This window comes from Sclerotinia sclerotiorum, genomic scaffold (assembly GCF_000146945.2).
Source record: "Sclerotinia sclerotiorum 1980 UF-70 scaffold_3 genomic scaffold, whole genome shotgun sequence".
In the NCBI taxonomy this organism is placed as follows: Eukaryota; Fungi; Ascomycota; class Leotiomycetes; order Helotiales; family Sclerotiniaceae; genus Sclerotinia; species Sclerotinia sclerotiorum.
In genome coordinates, this window is record NW_001820833.1 from 360,773 (window position 1) to 379,685 (window position 18,913).

Here is an 18,913-nt window from a genome sequence, read left to right on the forward strand (position 1 = left end):
ACAGTATCAATCTAAAGAAACACGATCACAAACAACCATGACCACAACCACAACCACAACCACAACCACACCCTCCACATTCCCCCTCTTCCCCAACCTCATCCTTGAACTCCGCCGCCAAATATGGCGCGAAGCCCTCCCCACCACCCTCCCCCCATCCCTCTACTTCTACAAAAAAGGGTGCTGGCAACCACGAATCTTCAACTCCACCGACCCCGGCTACTGCAACGAAGCAAGCGAAACCCACAGCTCCGAAGACCTAAACCGGAACTTCGAATTTCGCTTCCAAGATCTCGATGAGATTAACTTTCAAACACCTCTCATGTATGTGAATCACGAGGCTCGGGAGATGGTGTTCTCATGGGCTCGTACTGCTGGGTTTGAATTCGAAATATTAAGTCGGGGGTCTTCTGCTCCTCCACTTCTGGCTTTACCGTTTAATCCCGCTCGTGATGTACTTTTTGTGTCGGTTGAGCAGTGGGATGAGTTTTATTCGGAGCCATATGATCGCTCTTTTGAAGAGGATATGATTGATCGTACTCATGGTACATATAATGAGATTACGCGACTGGCTGTTCCGGAAGCTTTGTTTGAGAAAGATATTGATGCTTTGGAGGAATTGTCGAGGTATTATTGTAGTATTGAGGTATTATATATTATTATTGATATGCCGTCGGACTTGCGCTCGGTGGATAATGGAATCCATGTACAACCACGATGGGAGTGTAGGAAATTTCCAAATTGGGCGTATATCTGGAATAAGGAGGAACAGGTCTTTAAAGCTAGTGGTGAGAGGATTCCTGGGTGTGAGTTTCCTGAAGCGATGGTTTTGAAGGTTTGTGAGAGGTTGGGTGAGGAGATTATTTTGGGGTCGGGTTCGATTCGTGAGGTTCAACCTGTGTTTGCTGTTAGGGGGTAAAGAGTGTATATCAAACGATGCCTCAAACGATTCTTCATACTTATTTTCCTAGGAAATTCCACTTTAAATCCATTTCAATACATAAGCCCCGAATATCCTCATCTTCTATTCCGCAACATACTCGAAATCCACTCACGTTCCTTGTATTCTCCAATAAGGCTATTTATTACCTACTCCCTACCCTCAAATCTATAATCTCAACATCAAATTATCAATTCCTCTTCCCGAAAGCACATTCTCCGCACTTTCCCCTCTAATATATTCCCATTCTTCAACTCCGATACCCCATTTACCAAACTAATCTTACATATTCCTCGACCCCTTTCCCATCCACCTATCCATAATTTCAAATAACACAACAGGAATACGAAAGGCGTGACATAAATATTAAATGCAAGCTTACAAATGATAGATAGAAATTTATATTATATAATTAGATAATAAGATAATAATTCAATTTCTAATTACTCATATCTGTATACCTAGGTATATATATCTATTTCAGGAAATAATAGACAAGATAATCAGTTAGTAAGTCAGTCAGTCAGTTTAATTCTTTTCTAAATTCGAGATATTAAATCATTAAAACCTTATATTCGAAGTGAATACCAGGTAGCTCAACTAGTGCCCACGCGAAATAGATAAATAGTAAATAATAAATATAGATAACTTTTTTATTTTTTACCTTTGAATCGAAAATGAGGTAAAGCTAAGATTTCAATAATACAGTATTATATTGTTCTAAAAGTATCCTACCATCCCACGCCGATCTTCCCGTATTTTCAATAACCACTTTACAATTTTTAAGAGTGCTCTCAATTTTTTCTCAGATACTTTTATCCGGACGGCACTCTCACAGCGGACAGATCAATGCATATATGCATGCCATGCGATAATATATGCAGTAGATCTCAGGGTTTTTAGGTGTTCTGATAATGGAATGAGATTGATTGCTTTTGAGTGTAGGTAAGGAAAAATAAAATAGCAAGATACAAAAGAAATCGAGAAAATGAAATGTGAAATCGGGGTGATGATTTTATTTACATAAGAAAAGTAGCAGACGCAACGATCGAGTTTCGTCACTGGCCATAGCCAACCATAAATCCTTGACAACAATACAACGTAGTAACACCAGCAACGCCCCAACTAGCAATCTAGTAACCGTAGAATTAGCCCGCTCATCCAATCCTAGCGTTGTTGCGCTCATTTTGTCAAACCCTCCATCTCTGTATTTGATATCCTTTTCGCCCTCATAATACGATTATCCTTGATGAATTTCCCTGGATGGATGATAAGAAAGATGAAGACCACCAAGAACATCAACGCAGCATCAAAGACATAGAGAAATGCTTCCTTATCTCCAATCGTCATAGTATGTTTTCCGATATACGTGAGAGATCCATCATCATTTCTCATGGCATATGTAAACCCTCCACTATTAACCTGTTGCGCATACTCGATTGCACGCACCAAGTTTCGAACTATGAGCAGTATACTGACTGCATACAATGCCCGAAAATATTTCTTCCATGTGCTGTCCACATAACGATTGCTGCCCGGGTAATTCTCTTGATTCTGCTCGAAACGGGCTGCGATACGCCAAGCCATGAAGAGGAAGAAGCAAAATGCTATGATTTGAAATATGAGACCTCCAAAAATGACTTTGTTTCCCATAGCGATGGCTTGCGTGTTGCCTGAAGCTTGGACTCCTGCACCGGCAAATTGGCTGACAAAACAGACGATGTCGATCAAGACGTATATTTTGGTCAACCATCGTGGGCTGATCATCGAGTATTTTTCTGCACCCAGAGCAATGGTGATTCGTGCGAGGGTCATATAGACGGTGGCTGCAAGGAAAGTCGGGGCACCGAGGATAAGAATCATTTGAAGGATCCAAGGACCAATATCGCTGACGTTGTTATGACACTTACTCCTGCCATAGTATCCGAAAGTTTCGCCTGTAGTTATTAGCTCAATGTATGAAAAATTGCTATTGATTAAGACGTTGGTATTTCTTGGTCTCTGGAAATCGGTACTTACATATCCCGCCTAAGATAAAGCTTACGAAAAACCATGAGCGTAAGGGAAACATGTAGATAAAATGTGCAATAGTACATAATCCGAAAAGTGCCACAAAGCTATAGGCAGCGGAACCGGAGGGATCATAAGTGAAGTATATGCCTCCCGTGATGTTTCCTGAGGGTGATTTGATGAGCGTGATATCCATTGTTAAGTCGTCCTTGTTCAATTGGGTTAAATGGGGTCAAAATGTGTAGAAATAGGTCAGTGAGTATGATGTGGAAAGATTTTCAGATATCTGAAGTATATGAAGTGATAAGCCAGTGGTAAGCAAGATGAATTTTTGGAGAAAAGCACGAGATAATAAAGTTATGATAAGTAGATCGCTGTTGAACTTTAGCTACTACGGATCTTACTGTTTTGAGGAAAGCTATACGCAGTACGAAGTCTGGTATTTTGATCATACCCTAGCATCGAGATAGAGTACTCCCGACCTAACAATGCTAAGCCCTGGCGTCTATGAGCGGCATGGAATCGCGGTTATGCAGAGAAGAGGGCGATAACCATCTCCTTAATCAGATCATCAGCCCTCCAAAAGCCCCTGGGTGTCCCATTTTTGGAGATCCGCTTGATTCTGCCCTATAGATTTATAACCATCGAGGTCCTCCATTACGCTTATGGAAGGGTAATTTACCCTTCTGGAAGAGTAGACCGACTGAGGACTCTCCAAGTCAGAAGTTCTGATGATTGCTTGTCGGAGATAAAAGTAAATTTTATGGTTTAGAGGAAGATTGGACCCCTTCGTCAAATTCATTTTCATGCTAACTAAATCATCTAACCCAATTGATCTAAATGTCTGCAGATTAATCCAGTTTAGGAACTCGTGAACGAGTACGATCAAGATGCACAGACCACCATACAGCGCCAAGAAACACTAACGTCGCAACGCATCTCACTATTTATTTCGTTTTCCGTATTCCATTTCCTGAAGCAGATATATATACGCGTAGGTTTGTACTATGTACTATTCAAAATCTGAAAGCACTTATTATACTTTTGAATCGATACCATACAGCAGGGGAGAAATCAGCCACAGGAATTTCGTCAATCTATACATATTCTGCCACTCATCGTATACCAGACCCAAATAGTGCACGAAATACGACGAGGTATCTCTGGGCGTATTTGTCTATTGGTCAGACTGCCCACTGTTGAGGACTGGCATACTGTGTAGTTCTATAGCTTTGCTTAGAGTCTAAGGCTCAACCCTCGTTCCGATGATCCGAAGACCCCATACTAAGTCACGGAATGGTTGTCATAATTGTAAAAAGAGACGGATCAAGGTATGTTTGCTGCATTGAACAATCTACTGTCCCCCTTGGATTCCACCTCCGAAGCTTCTCTGCGAAAATAAAAATGGCATTCCTCTCTGCTCTATTTCAATCACTGACATTTTGTTTTACCTCGAAGTGTGATGAGGAAAAACCAAGCTGCCAGAAATGTACCTCACGTGAGGCTCTATGTACTTACCCAAGGCTGCGGCCTTTGATCTGGGTTGATGGCATCCAATCTACGACTGAAGCTGGCAAAGAAGGACCAAAAGACAGCAATGACTCTTCGCCTCCCTCATATAGCTCAACTCCTCGAAATGAGGAAATTCCCAACACGAAAACCCCATGTCTTAATCTCGAAAATATAGACCTCATCATCCATTGGTTCACAAAAACAGTCCATACAGTTAATCCAACCTCCAACCCGGCTGCTCTCAAAATATGCCAGACTCTCATCTTGAACGAGGCAATGCAGCATCCTTTCCTCCTTCATGGACTACTTGCACTTTCCGCACTCCATTACGCGGACTCCCATGCAAATCCCCAGAAATATATTGAAATTGCCATTGCACATCACACTCAAGGACTCAATCTCTACCATTCCGCTCTTTCCAACATGAGTAAAGAGAACGACACAGCTTGTATTGCCTTCTCAAGCATCACTGCCATGTTCGCTTTTGGTGTCTCGCGGCCGAATCCGATGAAAGTGGCAACAACTGAATTAATTGACGACTTGGCTCAAAGTTTTGATCTAACCAGGGGTTGGTGTACGATCATCAATGTGAGAAGACCATTGAGGTTTCCTCCTGAAGAAGTCAAAGACATCACTTTATCAATAGATGCAGAAGCTGCTTTTGATCGATTGTATGCTTCGAATCAAGGCGAAATGACAACCCTATACGAGCAAGCGATTTCTTATCTCAAAGCTGCGTTCAAGAAGCTAGAAGGAGAAAACGATAATCCGCATCTAGCTTTAGAATGGGGAAACATCGTGTCAGAAGAATTTGTGAATTTAATCAAGGCACGAGATCATTTTGCTTTGGTCATTGTAGGGTTCTATTGTGTGGTTTTTGAGAAAGTGCCGCAGGTATGGTGGCTCAATGGTTGGAGTAAGGGACTTTTTGGTGTTATTTGGAAGGAAGTTGATTGCTCTTATCATGAGGTTTTGGAATGGCCAGGGAAGATTGCTGGATTTGAGGTATAGGTGTTTGTTGGAGTTAGAGTGTTGAGTTTTGGGAATCTAAATACTGGGAAATTATGGACCATGACCAGGATATAATAGAGGATTTGATACTAGCAGGTATTCGTAACTGGTAATAACAAGCGGTATGAAACCATTGTGAATTATATAGTGTTATGGAGAGTAAAGTGGAAATGAAAGTGCGATCGGTATATTAATTATTTATCCGATGCAGAAACCATAATATTTCTCATCTCGAGATTGTAGATTAGAAATAAACACAACACCTTCTTAGATCTTAAATCCTTGTACGTCGCACGATCCCACCTCTCTCCCACTTTCTTAAGAAACTCGAAAATAAATACCCATCTCATCCTTCTCTCTCCACCCTCCCTACTTTTCCTCAATATCCACCCATTGCTTAATGTAGAGGAAGAGAAATGGAGATTTCCCGGTATATTCAGTCGAACCGAGTAAAACGAGATATTCGTGTGATAACGAGGGATGTATGTAGTACTGTGGAAAGTTCCACGAGTCTGAGATCAAATGGACAGTTGTAAGGAAAAATTAACTGAAAATGAGAAATGATGTTGTTAAACATTGGCTTCGGCTGGTTGCGTCCAGCAAAATTACTGTGTCACCAAGTCCCTGAATATTGTAGATGAAGCAGAACTTTATCGATGAACACACACATGGCATCCCAAAATGCAGAATACTGACACTCTCCAGCCTTTTATGGGAGGAGAAGAGTATTCGATGTATGACAACTTATCATATTTATACCTATTAGAACTCCTACCCGCTATGTCCACTCGTGATTACGGGCCGGTTGCCCAGCATTCTCGGCACAACCAGACTGTGCATTTGTCAGTTCATCAAAACCGATATTAATAACATCATCTTTCTTCCGACCCTCAATCTTCTTCTTTTCATCAATTGTAGCTTTCTTATCCATCTTTTAAACCTCTTCGCATCCTTATTTTCTCTTCTCTTTTAGATAATCGACAGGACTCATTTCCTTCACCAACAGGATCCTGGCAGGATCGACGATATTCATCCACACAACGGCCAGATAAGATAAAAGTAAAGCATTAAGGACCATAAAATATTATCCATGATATGGGATTGAATTCTTACTTGAATCAATACCGACCTGAAAAGCGGCAGATGATTCAACTTGAAATAGGTGAATGCGAGAAATGCAGAAATGATAAATAAGAGGCATCCGAGGGATTAAACAGATTAATTCCTGCAAGAGCATTCGGATACACATTCTTTCTATTCTGAGACAATATTCACATGATGCTATCGTAGATGTCGCCGCAGAACTACTGCTTGCTATTGTTTTCTGGAAGATATGACAGCTGAAGATATATATATCATACATGAAATGAGAATACTGAGTTTGACGCTAGGAATGAACAGTACCAGGGCTCAGCAAGCTCAAGATTGGATTTATACTCATTATTTCTGAATAATCTCAAAAGCGCCATCTTTTGAAATATTCCCAGTATGAGATCGGTACAAGGGACAAACTAAACTAGAAGCGCCTGGCAATGCAAAAGTATTGAAGCAATATTACTTTTTCACGGTGAACTCACCGATTGATAGGGCTCGTTGGTCGAATCCTAGCGTCTTTAACAAGGTCGACGCAACCCGGTCAGCCAGGTGAGTGATTGGTTAGCAAGGACGAATAACGAGCGGAGGATGAGAGAATATGATTTTACGTAAGATTGATAGTGATGAGAGCGTTGTGCTGCCGCGGACTAGACACAGCCCTATTGACCCCTTACGTGCCTAGGAATTTTCCAATAGGGTTGCACCAACCGCGGCAACTCTCCGATGTAACATGCAGCTTTTGCACGTGACATATTCGAAGCAGGTAGGTTAGAGAGAGTCATTTGATTTTGAAAAAAACTGTCCGCTAGCTATTCATAAAGTATAGATCGCAAGTCCAAGTGTTGTAATAGCTAAGGTTTAATAGCCTAGATACGCTCATATATGTTTGTCGGTTTCGAGGACACTTAACCTTAACCTTAACCTTAACCTTAACCTACCATATCCATTCCCTACCCTGAACTCGCTCCAGATTTTGTCCTTTCTATTTACAAATATAGATTTAAAACTCAATCCAATCGAAGACACATCACCATTAAAACAATGAAAAAATCAAGTAAACAATTCTTCACGGTCCAGATATTTGGCACCTCGTATTTTGGGCGAATGAATGAAACCCTGAATAGCTGAATATCGGTTTCTCCTTCCACCCGAAAGAAATTTCCGAAGAACAGATATGTGTTTATGATGATGTTCGTATAACGGAGCACGCTAGAAACTTACTCTAGTTTACATTGTGTCATGACTATCCCTATTTTTGCTCTTTAGATAAATAATCGGGTGATTTTCACTGCAGTCAGCGGAGTCCTGTGCGGGTCTAGTATGCGATGGATTTCAAGAATCTCAAACGAAACTACTAGGTACACATCTTCTACTACACCCATTTGTTCTACGTACGGGCCATTAATAAATCTCCAGATCATCTCAAGGAAAAACCCAATGATATCACTCAGACATTGTTTCACGACCCGTTAGACCATTGCCAAGAAACGTCCAAAGTATGAAGATTCGTCTATACATCCGACCGAGTATTCATCAATTGATAAAACCAGCAAACAAATACCTAGTAGTCAATCAGAAACAAAGATTAGATTTAAGCTTCTATACCAAGCTTTCCTGCCAAGCCGGGAGTTGTTCTGACATAACCTTATGGATATTATAATTGGCTTGTTTCGAGATGCCAAGACTGGGGTATGAGATGGTTAGGATCATGGTGGATAGGGGTCTAGAAGCACGTTTTGAGGCATTTTAATATGTAAAAGCCGCCAGGGCTTATCATAAGAGGAAGATGGGTGAATAAATGAATGAATTATGTTTTGACGTGATGTGTGATATGCTTTCTTAAGTGATAAATAATTAGGGATCTAGGTACATCGACATTGATCCTTCGTGAAAAAACGTGAGGTTATCACAATATAAATAGCTAAGGTTAGGTTACTAGCTACAACACCAAAACCAACAGAACAGATCCAACGAATTCAAAGGAACATGCCATTCAACATCAACTCAACATCAACATCACCGACTTTACTATATCTTGTGCACCACTAATTTTATATCCTCAAACACAAATCTCACACACCCACACCACACCACAAAAAAGTATCATACAATTGCCAATTTCTTCCTACCTCAAACTCCAAACCTCTAGCTACCTACCTAGTACCTAGTAGGTATCCATTGATTCCACTCAGCTAATCATGCACCTCCCCGCAACACCGCCACCAACCGAAATTGCTCGAGCCTCACTCCAATGCATCGTGCCTTCCTTTTCTCCCCTCTAGCCCCAATCTCTATCCAATCAACACATCTCACAAACATATTCATCCATGTACACTTTCACATAAGACTTACAATTTTATGAAATAGGATTTCGGCAGTATCACCATAAGCTATCCTCGTTTCAAGCACGACACAAGATTTCTCAACTTTTCTTCATATGAATCCTGGAGCCGAGAAAGTAAGAATACCTACCTACCTACTAGGTACTTGTCGCTGATTTTTACTTGATGTAAATCAGTCAGTCTTTCTTTTCATGTTTATATATAAGTAGGCGGGGGATGACCCATCTATATTTCAGTGGGATCTTTTCTGACTGAGATTTGTTTTTCGAGTCACATACTCCCTTTTACTTCTTTACTTCTTTACTTCTTTGCTTCTTAGCTCTTATATTCACTCGGATTTTCATGTTGATTCGATCACTCCCTCTATTTACTTTACTAAGGCTGGAGCCTTTCTTTTCTTTATTTCCTTCACTACTTTACATCTTTCGTTGAATCAAAGATACTGAAGATACTGCTAAATTGAGCAAATATCTTCAAACGTTTCTACTTTACTCCTGTCATTTCATCGAACAAAATCCTCACACCTCAACTCAATTTACTTTCTCAACAACCAGTCACCAGTCATCCACCAAACCACACCTTCAAAATGACAAACCCCTACTCCAACTCCCCACACATAACCAAAGTCCCCCTCGAAACCATCTCCAAACTCGCTCCCTTCTCCGGCCTCATCCTCTCTATAATCCTAATACTCTACTTCCTCATCCGCTACTACCTCCTCGAACCCATTATGCTCCCCCGTCTTTACAAATCAACCTTTACAAGCATGCCCTTGGGCTCTCCTCTCCGTCTCGGCTTCATAAACCATCATATCGCCGGCCTTACTAAACTTCTCATCCTGCTTCTCGCAGCCTATCCATTTATTTCGGTGACTTTCCTAACGGCCTCTCTACATACACCGTTTGCGAAAGGGAGTCAGGTAACAATGGGTGATATTTTGATAGTGGCGGCGCAAATGTTGATAGCGATGTATATATTTGAGTTATTGTATCGACCGAAGATTAGTCCAGTGAGTGTGGGACATCATGTTGGAACTATTTTGATCGGACAGAGTGCTATTGCTATTAGTTTGGATTTGGTCAAGGAAAGGGATGCTACCATTGAATTTATTCTGTGTACGGTTTGGGGTATGTTTTCCTTCTGTCTTCTTTTTCCATACCCCTTCTGCCTCATTTTCCGTTTCCTTTTCCCCTCATTCCATTTCCCCCTCTCACTCCACAAACTAACAACCCCCAGGAGCCTTCGACATCATCTCAGAATTTCTCCCCCACCTGACCATAATTCTCTACCGCGTATATCCCACCTCTCACGCTTTCCTGCGTAAAATCTTCCGCATCGCCGCAATCACAACCTTTACAGGTACAGTAGCCGAAACAATCCTCACCATGTTTCTCTTTGGTAGCTTGTGGGATCGATGGACTTTAGCGTTTAAAATAACAACTCCAATGTTGCATATAGTGTTCATGGCGGCGCAATTGTGGGGGACGTGGAATTTTGTGGGGTTGTATAGGAGGCAGGGTGTTTTGATGGGGGAGATGGAGAAGAGAGGTGGAGAGGCGGGGTTAGAGATGGCGATAGGGATGGGGATGGGGGAGGAGAGAGGGAGTGTGAGTGAGGTGGAGGGAGAAAGGGAAATGGAATATGGTGGGATTGGGAGGAGGGTGACGGCGACAAGAGTTGGTTCGGGAGAATAGTTCGAGCACGAGAGGGGAGGTTTTTCGAATGATATAGTGATATCTGGGAAAGAAACCCTTATATCGAGAACAAGGTCATGAAGAATGCGGTAATAGGGAAAAGTTCGATGTGTAGAGGCATATGGCGTTATATCGAGCATTTTGGTATTGGGATATCGCACAGCATCGGTATGGGTACAGAGTGTGGATTCGACAGGTGTGAATGATTCATGTATAGATATGTTAGGAGTTTCTGAGATCCATCAATTGCATGTGTATGATAGAAAAATAGTGGCATATATAGTATAGAAAGAATAATAGAATAATTTTGATTGAGCTAGCTTTTGGACCTACCTGTATAGTTGAAAGTATCAAGAAGGGTATCAAGACGAGACGGAGCAAACTAGGATGACTATTCTGTCTGAAAGAAATGGCCATCTCAGTCTGATTCTGGATTTCTATCCGACGAGAACGGTATACGTCGACCCCTTCTTCCCACATATCATAGCCCCTTCAACCTATCCCCTACTCACCATCAAACCACCAACCAACAATCCCATCCATATATCCATCCTCATCCATACACATATGTAAAATTAATCCTGCAGAGAGAAAACCAAATTAGTTTCTCACTCCATCCAAATGATGAAAATAAAATTAAAATCATGAAAGGGGGAATAATAAATCAGAAGCTGAACGCGTTCTCAGCAATTGCAACATTTGTACATCTGAGTGAGCTGGGTATAACGTATGTGTTGTTCATCATTTTTATGGTTTTTTTTTTGGTTTTTTTGAGGGGGTTTGGGATGAAGGATCTGGGGATTGGGCTGTAGGGAAGAGGAGGAAAAGGGGGGGAGGAACGTACGGATGGGGTTTTTGATGGTTTCGTGTGGTTGAAGAAAAGTAAAACTGCGATTAGTTTCTCCCTCCATGGTTGGGATCTGGGATTTGGTATTCGTAATTGTATTCGCATTTTGCGATAAGAGACAGCCATGCTCTTGATATTGATCCAATTCAATTCATTTCATTTCATTTCAATTGAGCACTCAGCCCATTGATTTTCATGAACCAACAAAGCGCAAGCTCTGCAACAAGATATGTTGATATATCATCATCATCATCGTAGCCGTGGTGCTGAATGAAATGAAACAAAGTAAAATTAATTAAAAAGGAAAGGAAGTGAAGGAAAAAGGTATTTCCAAGCTTTGCTGAAGGAATTTTAAAAGTTTTTTTTTTTTTTGGACGCTAAGAAGTTTTTTGCTCGTACTCGTAGCGTGGTTGGTGGTTGGGATTTAGTAAGTGGGATTTTATGTGCTTGGGACACACCTTATACGGAGTACGGAGTACTGTAGGGAGGGTGTGGATTGAGGGATTTGGGGGGTTTACTGCGTGCGCACCTCTGGGGTTTGGGTTTGGGTTTGGGTTTCGGGTTTTGATACATTGCGGGAGAGAGTTTTTGGAGGTTTTGGAGGGGTTTTTTGCTGGATGGGTGGGTATCTATCTTTCTATTCATACTGATTTTGGGGTATTCAACAACACAGTAATAAAAGTAATAATTCAGAGACGGTAAAAGTGTGCTGTGCTAGACAATTGAACAATTGACAGTCAATCGTAAAGGCCATGCAATCAATAGTTAGAAGATAAATACAATGCTACAATTCTTTTTTCACTTGAAATCAAAAGTTAAGGATAAATATAAGTATAAAGCTTCATTCGATTGCTCAGTTCAAGCTATAACTAACTATAAGTTATCCATATCTTCCACTTCATTCATCAATCCTTCTATCTTCCTCTCTTTCTTCCAAGCTGTAGAGCAGTTTCCATGTATCATATCATATCATATCATTATAATAAGCATTATTTAAGGGGCGTATATCATTCAGTCATAAAGGAGTCTATTTATCATCAATATCAGTACAAGTTTTTAATGTAGATGGATAGGAGGAGAGATAAAACTCACGTATAAATTATAAAATAAAATTCGTCAAATCATTGATGCGTTTAAGCGATAATCTCAGCTTCGGCAGCGACTCGCTTGTAGTGATCGTAAGATCCGTAGTTGGTGTAGCCGGTTGCGGTGGGAGTTGCAGTTGTGGTGGAGGTTTTGATGGTGGTGGTGGTGGTTGATGTGGTAGATGTGGTGGGCACTGGAGCGTAGTTCTCGTAGTTGCCGTCTGTGATGGAGAGAATTGGTTAGTTATGCTGAAAGTGGATTGGGTTTGTTTAGTGGGACGGAATGAGTTGGGATGATATAGAATTAGGATATAGCGGGAGTCACGAACAATTGCCATCTGGATTGACAGAATTCAAAGTCAGCATTGCTCTGGCGAAGCCTTGAGACAATTGAGAACATATGAGAGCGCGAGACTGGCTTAGGGAAACGAAAAATGAGGAGGTAACTTACAATCACCGTAGTTTCCATAGTCTACTGGATCGGCTTCTGGAGCACGTGCTTTCTTGTTCTTGTATGCTCCGTCTGGGGAAAATCATTAGCGAAGGCAGTTTGTACTGTACATTGAGTATTACTTACAGTTTGCGTATGAACCATATCCGGTTTGAGTTGGTGCGGTAGATGAGGTTGTAGTTGGTTTAACGGAGGAGCTTGATGAGGTTGGTGTTGGCTTAACGGATGAAGAGGTTGGTTTTGGTGTTGGTGTAGCGGATGAGGAGGTTGAAGGAACTCCTGGGTAGTTCACGTAGTTACCGTCTGTAAGATTATAATGTTAGTACTGTATCAAAATAGCACTTGATAGACGAAGACGAACAGTTTCCGTAGTCACCATCTAGGGATTGGTCAGCATTTCATGGTCATAAATTCGAAATTCAAAAAAGAATGATTTGAATCAATCCTATGAAATGTATGAAATGTATGAACTTTAGTTGACTTACAATCTCCATAGTTTCCATAATCAGCACGTTTTTCTGCTGGAACTTCTCTAACTTTCTTGTTCTTGTAGGCACCGTCTATGAAAGGTGTTAATCATGTAAAAGCTGGATATCTGGTTGATATATCTGCTTACAATTGGCATAGCTACCATATCCAGTAGGGGCTGGTGTAGGCTTGGAGGATGAGGAAGAAGGAACTGGATATTTCTCATATGTGCCATAGTTTCCATAGTTACCATCTAGAACGTGTGTCAGTACGTTACTTTCATTCCGTGGGGAAAGTACTCTTACAGTCACCATAGTCACCATAGTCTGCTGGAGAAGCATCCGCTTTAGCTTCTGGTTGAGGTTCTGCAACTGGTGCAGCTACTGCACCAACGGCGGCGAATGCCAAAAGTGTGATAAAGTCTCTTGAGAAAAGCATATTGAATGATGTCTGGTTGAAGTAATTGAAATGGTAAAGATAGAATCTGATGTTGATAGGAGAGATGATGAATGATGAGAATGATGCTCAAGTATCGTGGGGTTGATAGATCTTAAATACCTCGAAAAATCTATAATCCATCTTGATATACTGTCAAGAATACCCGTTGGAAAACATCTTACCGAAAAAACCGACACTATCACCTACGTATGAAAAGTATTGAAAAGTATCTATCCTTGGCATGACACTGTCGGTCAAGATTCAAGTAGCTTGCTTGATAGGAAAAGTAATAATTCCACGTCATGATACTGCGGAATTCCCACTCGGGCTAATACGCAAACATCGATTTTGATAAGTATTGAGCGATATAGCAAGCTAAAGGCGTGATTGAAGTAAGGAGAACGAGACCGAATAGCTACATGCTGCACTTTGTACGTAGGGCAACATCAGCACAACAACTCATGTACTGAACAGCCACGCATTGCGGTAAGTTATCGCGTAATTCGTATCTGCATAGCCAAGTGGCTAATGTTATGTTGGGGTTGCGGAAAGTATGATGTCGCCGCACAAAAGTTTCATAAATTCCCATAATTGGAAAGCTTATGTGAGGTTGGAATATGGTGGAATAGAGAGGGACTGCATAGAAATTGCGGGGTCCACCAGGTTAAAACTCGTGTTGGATGGCTCGTATCTTGATGATCTACGTCCAGGTGATTGATACGAGAAGGTACGAAGATCCATTCTTCAGAATCTTGGCATTTGAGTAATTGGGCAGGTATCTAGTATATCTTTACTATTGGAAGAAATAAGGTTATGGTTAAAAGGTTGTTCCGTCTTTTCATTGCATCTGGAAAAGGTGTCTGGGAAATGATAAGATGGATATTCTACGAGGGAGTGTCGAGTATGTACAGTACAGTACAATACAATACAACTCGCATCATTCCATATAAGAAAAACTCATGTTGACATAAAAACCCGTATGGATAAAACCTGGAAGTGAAGTGGAGAAGTAAGACCTCACTCTGTTCGGTGTATGTTTAGAAAACGAAGACGCCAAGTAATATGACAACACGAGCCCTACTACCCATTTTTCCAACATTTCAATGTTACTCCGTACTCCGTGATGCCGACAGCAGAGTGCAACGTGCATTGTGCACCCTATAATCCCTGACGATATCCATAGCTGCCCACCGAAAATCATTGTTCCTGGCCTGGTAGATCAATCTAGCTAACCTTCCTTACGCTGCTTACTGTATCACCAAATTTTTAAGCTTCATCGGATTTTCCCGCATCTGCACATCAATTGAACATCAACCAACCTCGTACAGCACAACACAAGTCTAGTCCTAGTTCTGGGCTTTGATTCTGGTGCCATGTTATTAGATCGGATCATTATTACATCCGATGATATAGGACTTAATTGCCTTTGACTAGATAACTTGTACTAAGTATTTCCAATACTTGGATGGCGAAGTCGCTGTTCAAGTTGGACGAAACCTTTTCCTAACATCAACTCCATTCATCTCATCTCTTTCTTTCCAACTTCATTTGTCTTTTCATCTGAACCTATCTCATACTTGATATATTCAAATGATTGATTGTTCTCGACTATTCTCTTCATCTTGAGATCTTCATTGTACCCCACTACATCCGTTTGTCAACATGTCTTATACTCCATTTTCAGACAAATATAACGAAGTACCTCAATCAGAAGATGGTGAAGGATTACTATCACATACACAACAAAATTATAAACAACCACCCAGACGAAATAACATACTTTGGTATATCCTATCAATACCGGTGATATCATTATCGTCAGTCGTTTTTGGTATATGGATTGGTGCTCGGTTTGTGGCAAACCCCGCCAAATTATGTCCATCATATGTGCAACATTATTGTATGACCCAAGATCTCACCATTTCTTGCCCAATTTTAATATGAAAATAGCTCCTATACTGAATGATATTGATACTTCATATCAACCAGTAATGTTCAATGGATCATTCATGAAGGAAAATGCGTTTAGATTAAAAGCAGGCCCTGAAGTGGATGAAGCTTGGGGAAGCTTAGGAGTACATTGTGAGTCCAATACTTGTACCAATTGGCTCTACCAAAGCTAATTATCCATAGATCGGAGTTTGGCATTACCAGCTAGCGAAGCAGAGAAATCCGGATTAACATCAGCTCATGTTCAAATAAACGAAAAATATGGAGGAGGATTTCCCGTAAATTTGGAAGGACTACATCATTTACATTGTCTTAATCTTGTAAGACAATCGCTATATTACAATTACGATTATTACCACGAAAAAGGAGAAGGAGCATTCGTGAATGATGATAATGTTGTTCAATATCACGTCTGTAAGTGTATCCTCAAATTCAACATTTCATCACATATTATTTCACTCAAAGCCATTCTTCCACCAAAGCACAAGCTAACACATCCCAGCCCATTGCCTAGATATCATCCGCCAACAACTCATGTGCCAAGTTGACACGGGCGTCCTTGGTCAAGTATGGTGGGATAAATCCAAACCCCAAGCATTCGTCGACTTCAACACCGAACATAAGTGCAAAAATTTCGACGCCATCAGACAATGGGCAGAGGAAAGACAAATGCCTGCAGGTGGTCCTCCGGATTTCTTACAAAAACCAAAGGAAAGTGATGTTCTTGAATCTATACCCTAGAATGGGATTATGAAGATGATGAATTATATATGATATAATGATGGGATGACGGACAGTTGGTTGGTTGGTTGGTTCGGATTGGTTATGGTGTTTTGGATGGAAATATATGGATGGGGTGGGGATTTTGATTGGGAATTAGGGGTATGTTATGAGTAGGTACATAATGTCAATTGTAATGTTTGAATTCGAGGGTATCTAGAGGGAGATAGATTGATGAATATTCGAATACATTTACTCTCGTCTTTTCATGGCAAGTTCTAGAATTGTGGCAATCTACACTGTGCAACCCTTTCCCGGGAGAGGGGATTTATAGTATCTCGCTAGTCTCCCCAATTGGCGGAACGGCAGTCTATGCAATATCGGAATTTTTCCACTGCTTCTAGTTCGCTCCAGAATGGATTCATCCATTTGATAATTAAGATCTTACCTTCATTCAAATCTATTTTTCATTGTTGAGATTGCTTTTTGTATACTACCTTTTCAACTATTCCCCATTTCCTATTCCTCACCCATTCACTTTCCATCCAATCATAGCCTAGTAAATGTGTTTTTTCTTCTTTTGCGAGGGGTGGGGATTTGATTTTTTTTGTAGATGGATAGATGGGGATGGGGAGGATGACAAGGAGATATGAATGCGATGTTAAGTGGGTGGGTGATTGTATATACGAATTGATATAAATTTACTCTGGTTCTGATGTCTTTTATACTATTATGGGATATATGTTATTTGATTTGCAGCTTGCTGTGTAGACGGCGTATCGAACTACTAGAGAGAAGCTAAGCTCTTTCCTTACTTATTTGGCTAGATATAATATAGAGATTCGAACATACATTTTGATCCTTTGAGTTGTTTTACTTTTTTTGGCTTTAGAAGTATAAAAAATGGTCTATGGTGTAGTCTTTTTTTCTCTTGATAATTATGAAATAAGCCGTTCAACAGAGATGATGCCAGAGTGTGGGGATTCTTGGAGCTTGTGTTTGTGTGGGAAGGACAGAGGGGGTGATGAGGTTGTTGTTGTGTATACTAGATATGTATCATGGAATCAAGAGTTGGGGTTTCGTTTGTGTGTTGTTGTTATTCTAGATCGGTATCTAGCTGGTTGCTGTCAATCTTTAGATACTTGCTGTGAGTGGTATTTCCATCATGGTATTGGATGAACTTCCAAGTTCCTTCTTTTTATGAAGATCAGAAAAGTGCAGAGTAGAATACAATCCAATCATAAACTGTTGGATCAAGATCTATATAGTAGTTCTGTAGTAGTGGATATACGAGATTCTGAATTATGATAGTTGGATAAATTGAAGATTATTTAGAGCATCAAGTGAACTCTTTTATAATATAGAGGTGGATGATTGAGATATGTAATGGATTGAATGAGTTTAGTGATTAGTGGATTTCGTAACTTGTGCGATATATAAAGGATTGTCTGATCCTAGGTTATTAATTAAATTACCCCAATTTCAAGTACTTTCCTTATGTTTATGGCTGTCTGCTGGGGAAAAGGGAGCGCTAAAATAGCTGTTAAGGAAAAAAATCAAGGAGGAAGCAAGCAGTTGGATCTATAGCTACTATGGAAGGTGAGCGGTTTGTAATATTGATTGAGATAGAAATCTAATTCAAGACTTACATCTGATATTTGGCTTTGAGTTGTTGTCATCGCTTTTGTACTCTTGTTGTTTTTACACTCTTTACACATCTATAATTGGATTTTCCTCCGGAGCTTTTTGATAATACAGAATATACACAATCAATATTATAGTCTAAGAAACTATAGTCACCATATAAAATTTACTGCTGTGGCTTTATATTCTAGAATTCAGTGTAAGATTTTCGGAATTCCTTTCTTAGTTCATGTTTCCTAGTTGAGTTGATCCTATAAACAATTTATATTTTCCCCTCGTTAAAATGATGAGGCTCCTTCACAGGCCCACAACAATCCCCACTACAGTGACTACACCCATCCAATTCGTCCACAACAACTGTGGATACCTACGTACTGTAGGTGGGGTCAACAAAAGAATTTCTCCCAACTCCTCCTAAACCTTCCACAGCATTTCCAGACCCTACCCCAGCTTGAATTCTGTTTCCCGAGCAAAAAAGTAAACATGCTGCGAGAGGGGTTCGAACCCTCGCATCTTTCGATAATGGTGAATTCCCAAGAACTTAAAACCATCGCCTTAGACTATCATTTCAATTAGCTTTGGTCGCACTGGTGTGGTGAACATTGTGCAACATACCCACTCGGCCATCACAGCTCGTTGTGTTTGTTGGATGAGAGGTCAAGTGTAATATTTGCGTATATATACTGTTTGAATTGTTTTGTGCCGT

General features: G+C 40.5%; 7 protein-coding genes and 1 non-coding gene across 8 annotated transcripts; 4 read left to right on the plus strand and 4 right to left on the minus strand.

The window, feature by feature from the left end:
- Positions 1–37: 37 nt before the first annotated feature.
- Positions 38–919, plus strand: SS1G_02245 (hypothetical protein; the record flags this gene model as incomplete). The annotated part of the gene is made up of 1 exon (XM_001595979.1): positions 38–919. The coding sequence occupies one exon, from the start codon at positions 38–40 to the stop codon at positions 917–919; it is 882 nt and encodes a 293-aa protein (XP_001596029.1).
- A 1,203-nt stretch (positions 920–2,122) lies between these two features.
- SS1G_02246 (hypothetical protein) lies at positions 2,123–3,146 on the minus strand (the record flags this gene model as incomplete). Its single annotated transcript, XM_001595980.1, has 2 exons — positions 2,123–2,877; positions 2,960–3,146. 2 exons carry the CDS (start codon positions 3,144–3,146, stop codon positions 2,123–2,125), a joined length of 942 nt encoding a protein of 313 aa, XP_001596030.1.
- Positions 3,147–4,354: 1,208 nt separating this feature from the next.
- Positions 4,355–5,473, plus strand: SS1G_02247 (predicted protein; the record flags this gene model as incomplete). The annotated part of the gene is made up of 1 exon (XM_001595981.1): positions 4,355–5,473. The coding sequence occupies one exon, from the start codon at positions 4,355–4,357 to the stop codon at positions 5,471–5,473; it is 1,119 nt and encodes a 372-aa protein (XP_001596031.1).
- A 778-nt stretch (positions 5,474–6,251) lies between these two features.
- Positions 6,252–6,404, minus strand: SS1G_02248 (predicted protein; the record flags this gene model as incomplete). The annotated part of the gene is made up of 1 exon (XM_001595982.1): positions 6,252–6,404. One exon carries the CDS (start codon positions 6,402–6,404, stop codon positions 6,252–6,254), a length of 153 nt encoding a protein of 50 aa, XP_001596032.1.
- Positions 6,405–9,496: 3,092 nt separating this feature from the next.
- SS1G_02249 (hypothetical protein) lies at positions 9,497–10,604 on the plus strand (the record flags this gene model as incomplete). Its single annotated transcript, XM_001595983.1, has 2 exons — positions 9,497–10,037; positions 10,147–10,604. The coding sequence occupies 2 exons, from the start codon at positions 9,497–9,499 to the stop codon at positions 10,602–10,604; spliced, it is 999 nt and encodes a 332-aa protein (XP_001596033.1).
- A 1,980-nt stretch (positions 10,605–12,584) lies between these two features.
- SS1G_02250 (predicted protein) lies at positions 12,585–13,893 on the minus strand (the record flags this gene model as incomplete). The annotated part of the gene is made up of 6 exons (XM_001595984.1): positions 12,585–12,757; positions 12,988–13,059; positions 13,114–13,290; positions 13,473–13,547; positions 13,604–13,708; positions 13,761–13,893. 6 exons carry the CDS (start codon positions 13,891–13,893, stop codon positions 12,585–12,587), a joined length of 735 nt encoding a protein of 244 aa, XP_001596034.1.
- Positions 13,894–15,555: 1,662 nt separating this feature from the next.
- Positions 15,556–16,584, plus strand: SS1G_02251 (hypothetical protein; the record flags this gene model as incomplete). The annotated part of the gene is made up of 4 exons (XM_001595985.1): positions 15,556–15,793; positions 15,844–15,975; positions 16,027–16,257; positions 16,358–16,584. The coding sequence occupies 4 exons, from the start codon at positions 15,556–15,558 to the stop codon at positions 16,582–16,584; spliced, it is 828 nt and encodes a 275-aa protein (XP_001596035.1).
- A 2,107-nt stretch (positions 16,585–18,691) lies between these two features.
- Positions 18,692–18,840, minus strand: SS1G_14641. Its single transcript has one exon. It is a non-coding gene; the product is annotated as a tRNA-Glu (tRNA).
- Between the last annotated feature and the right edge of the window lie 73 nt (positions 18,841–18,913).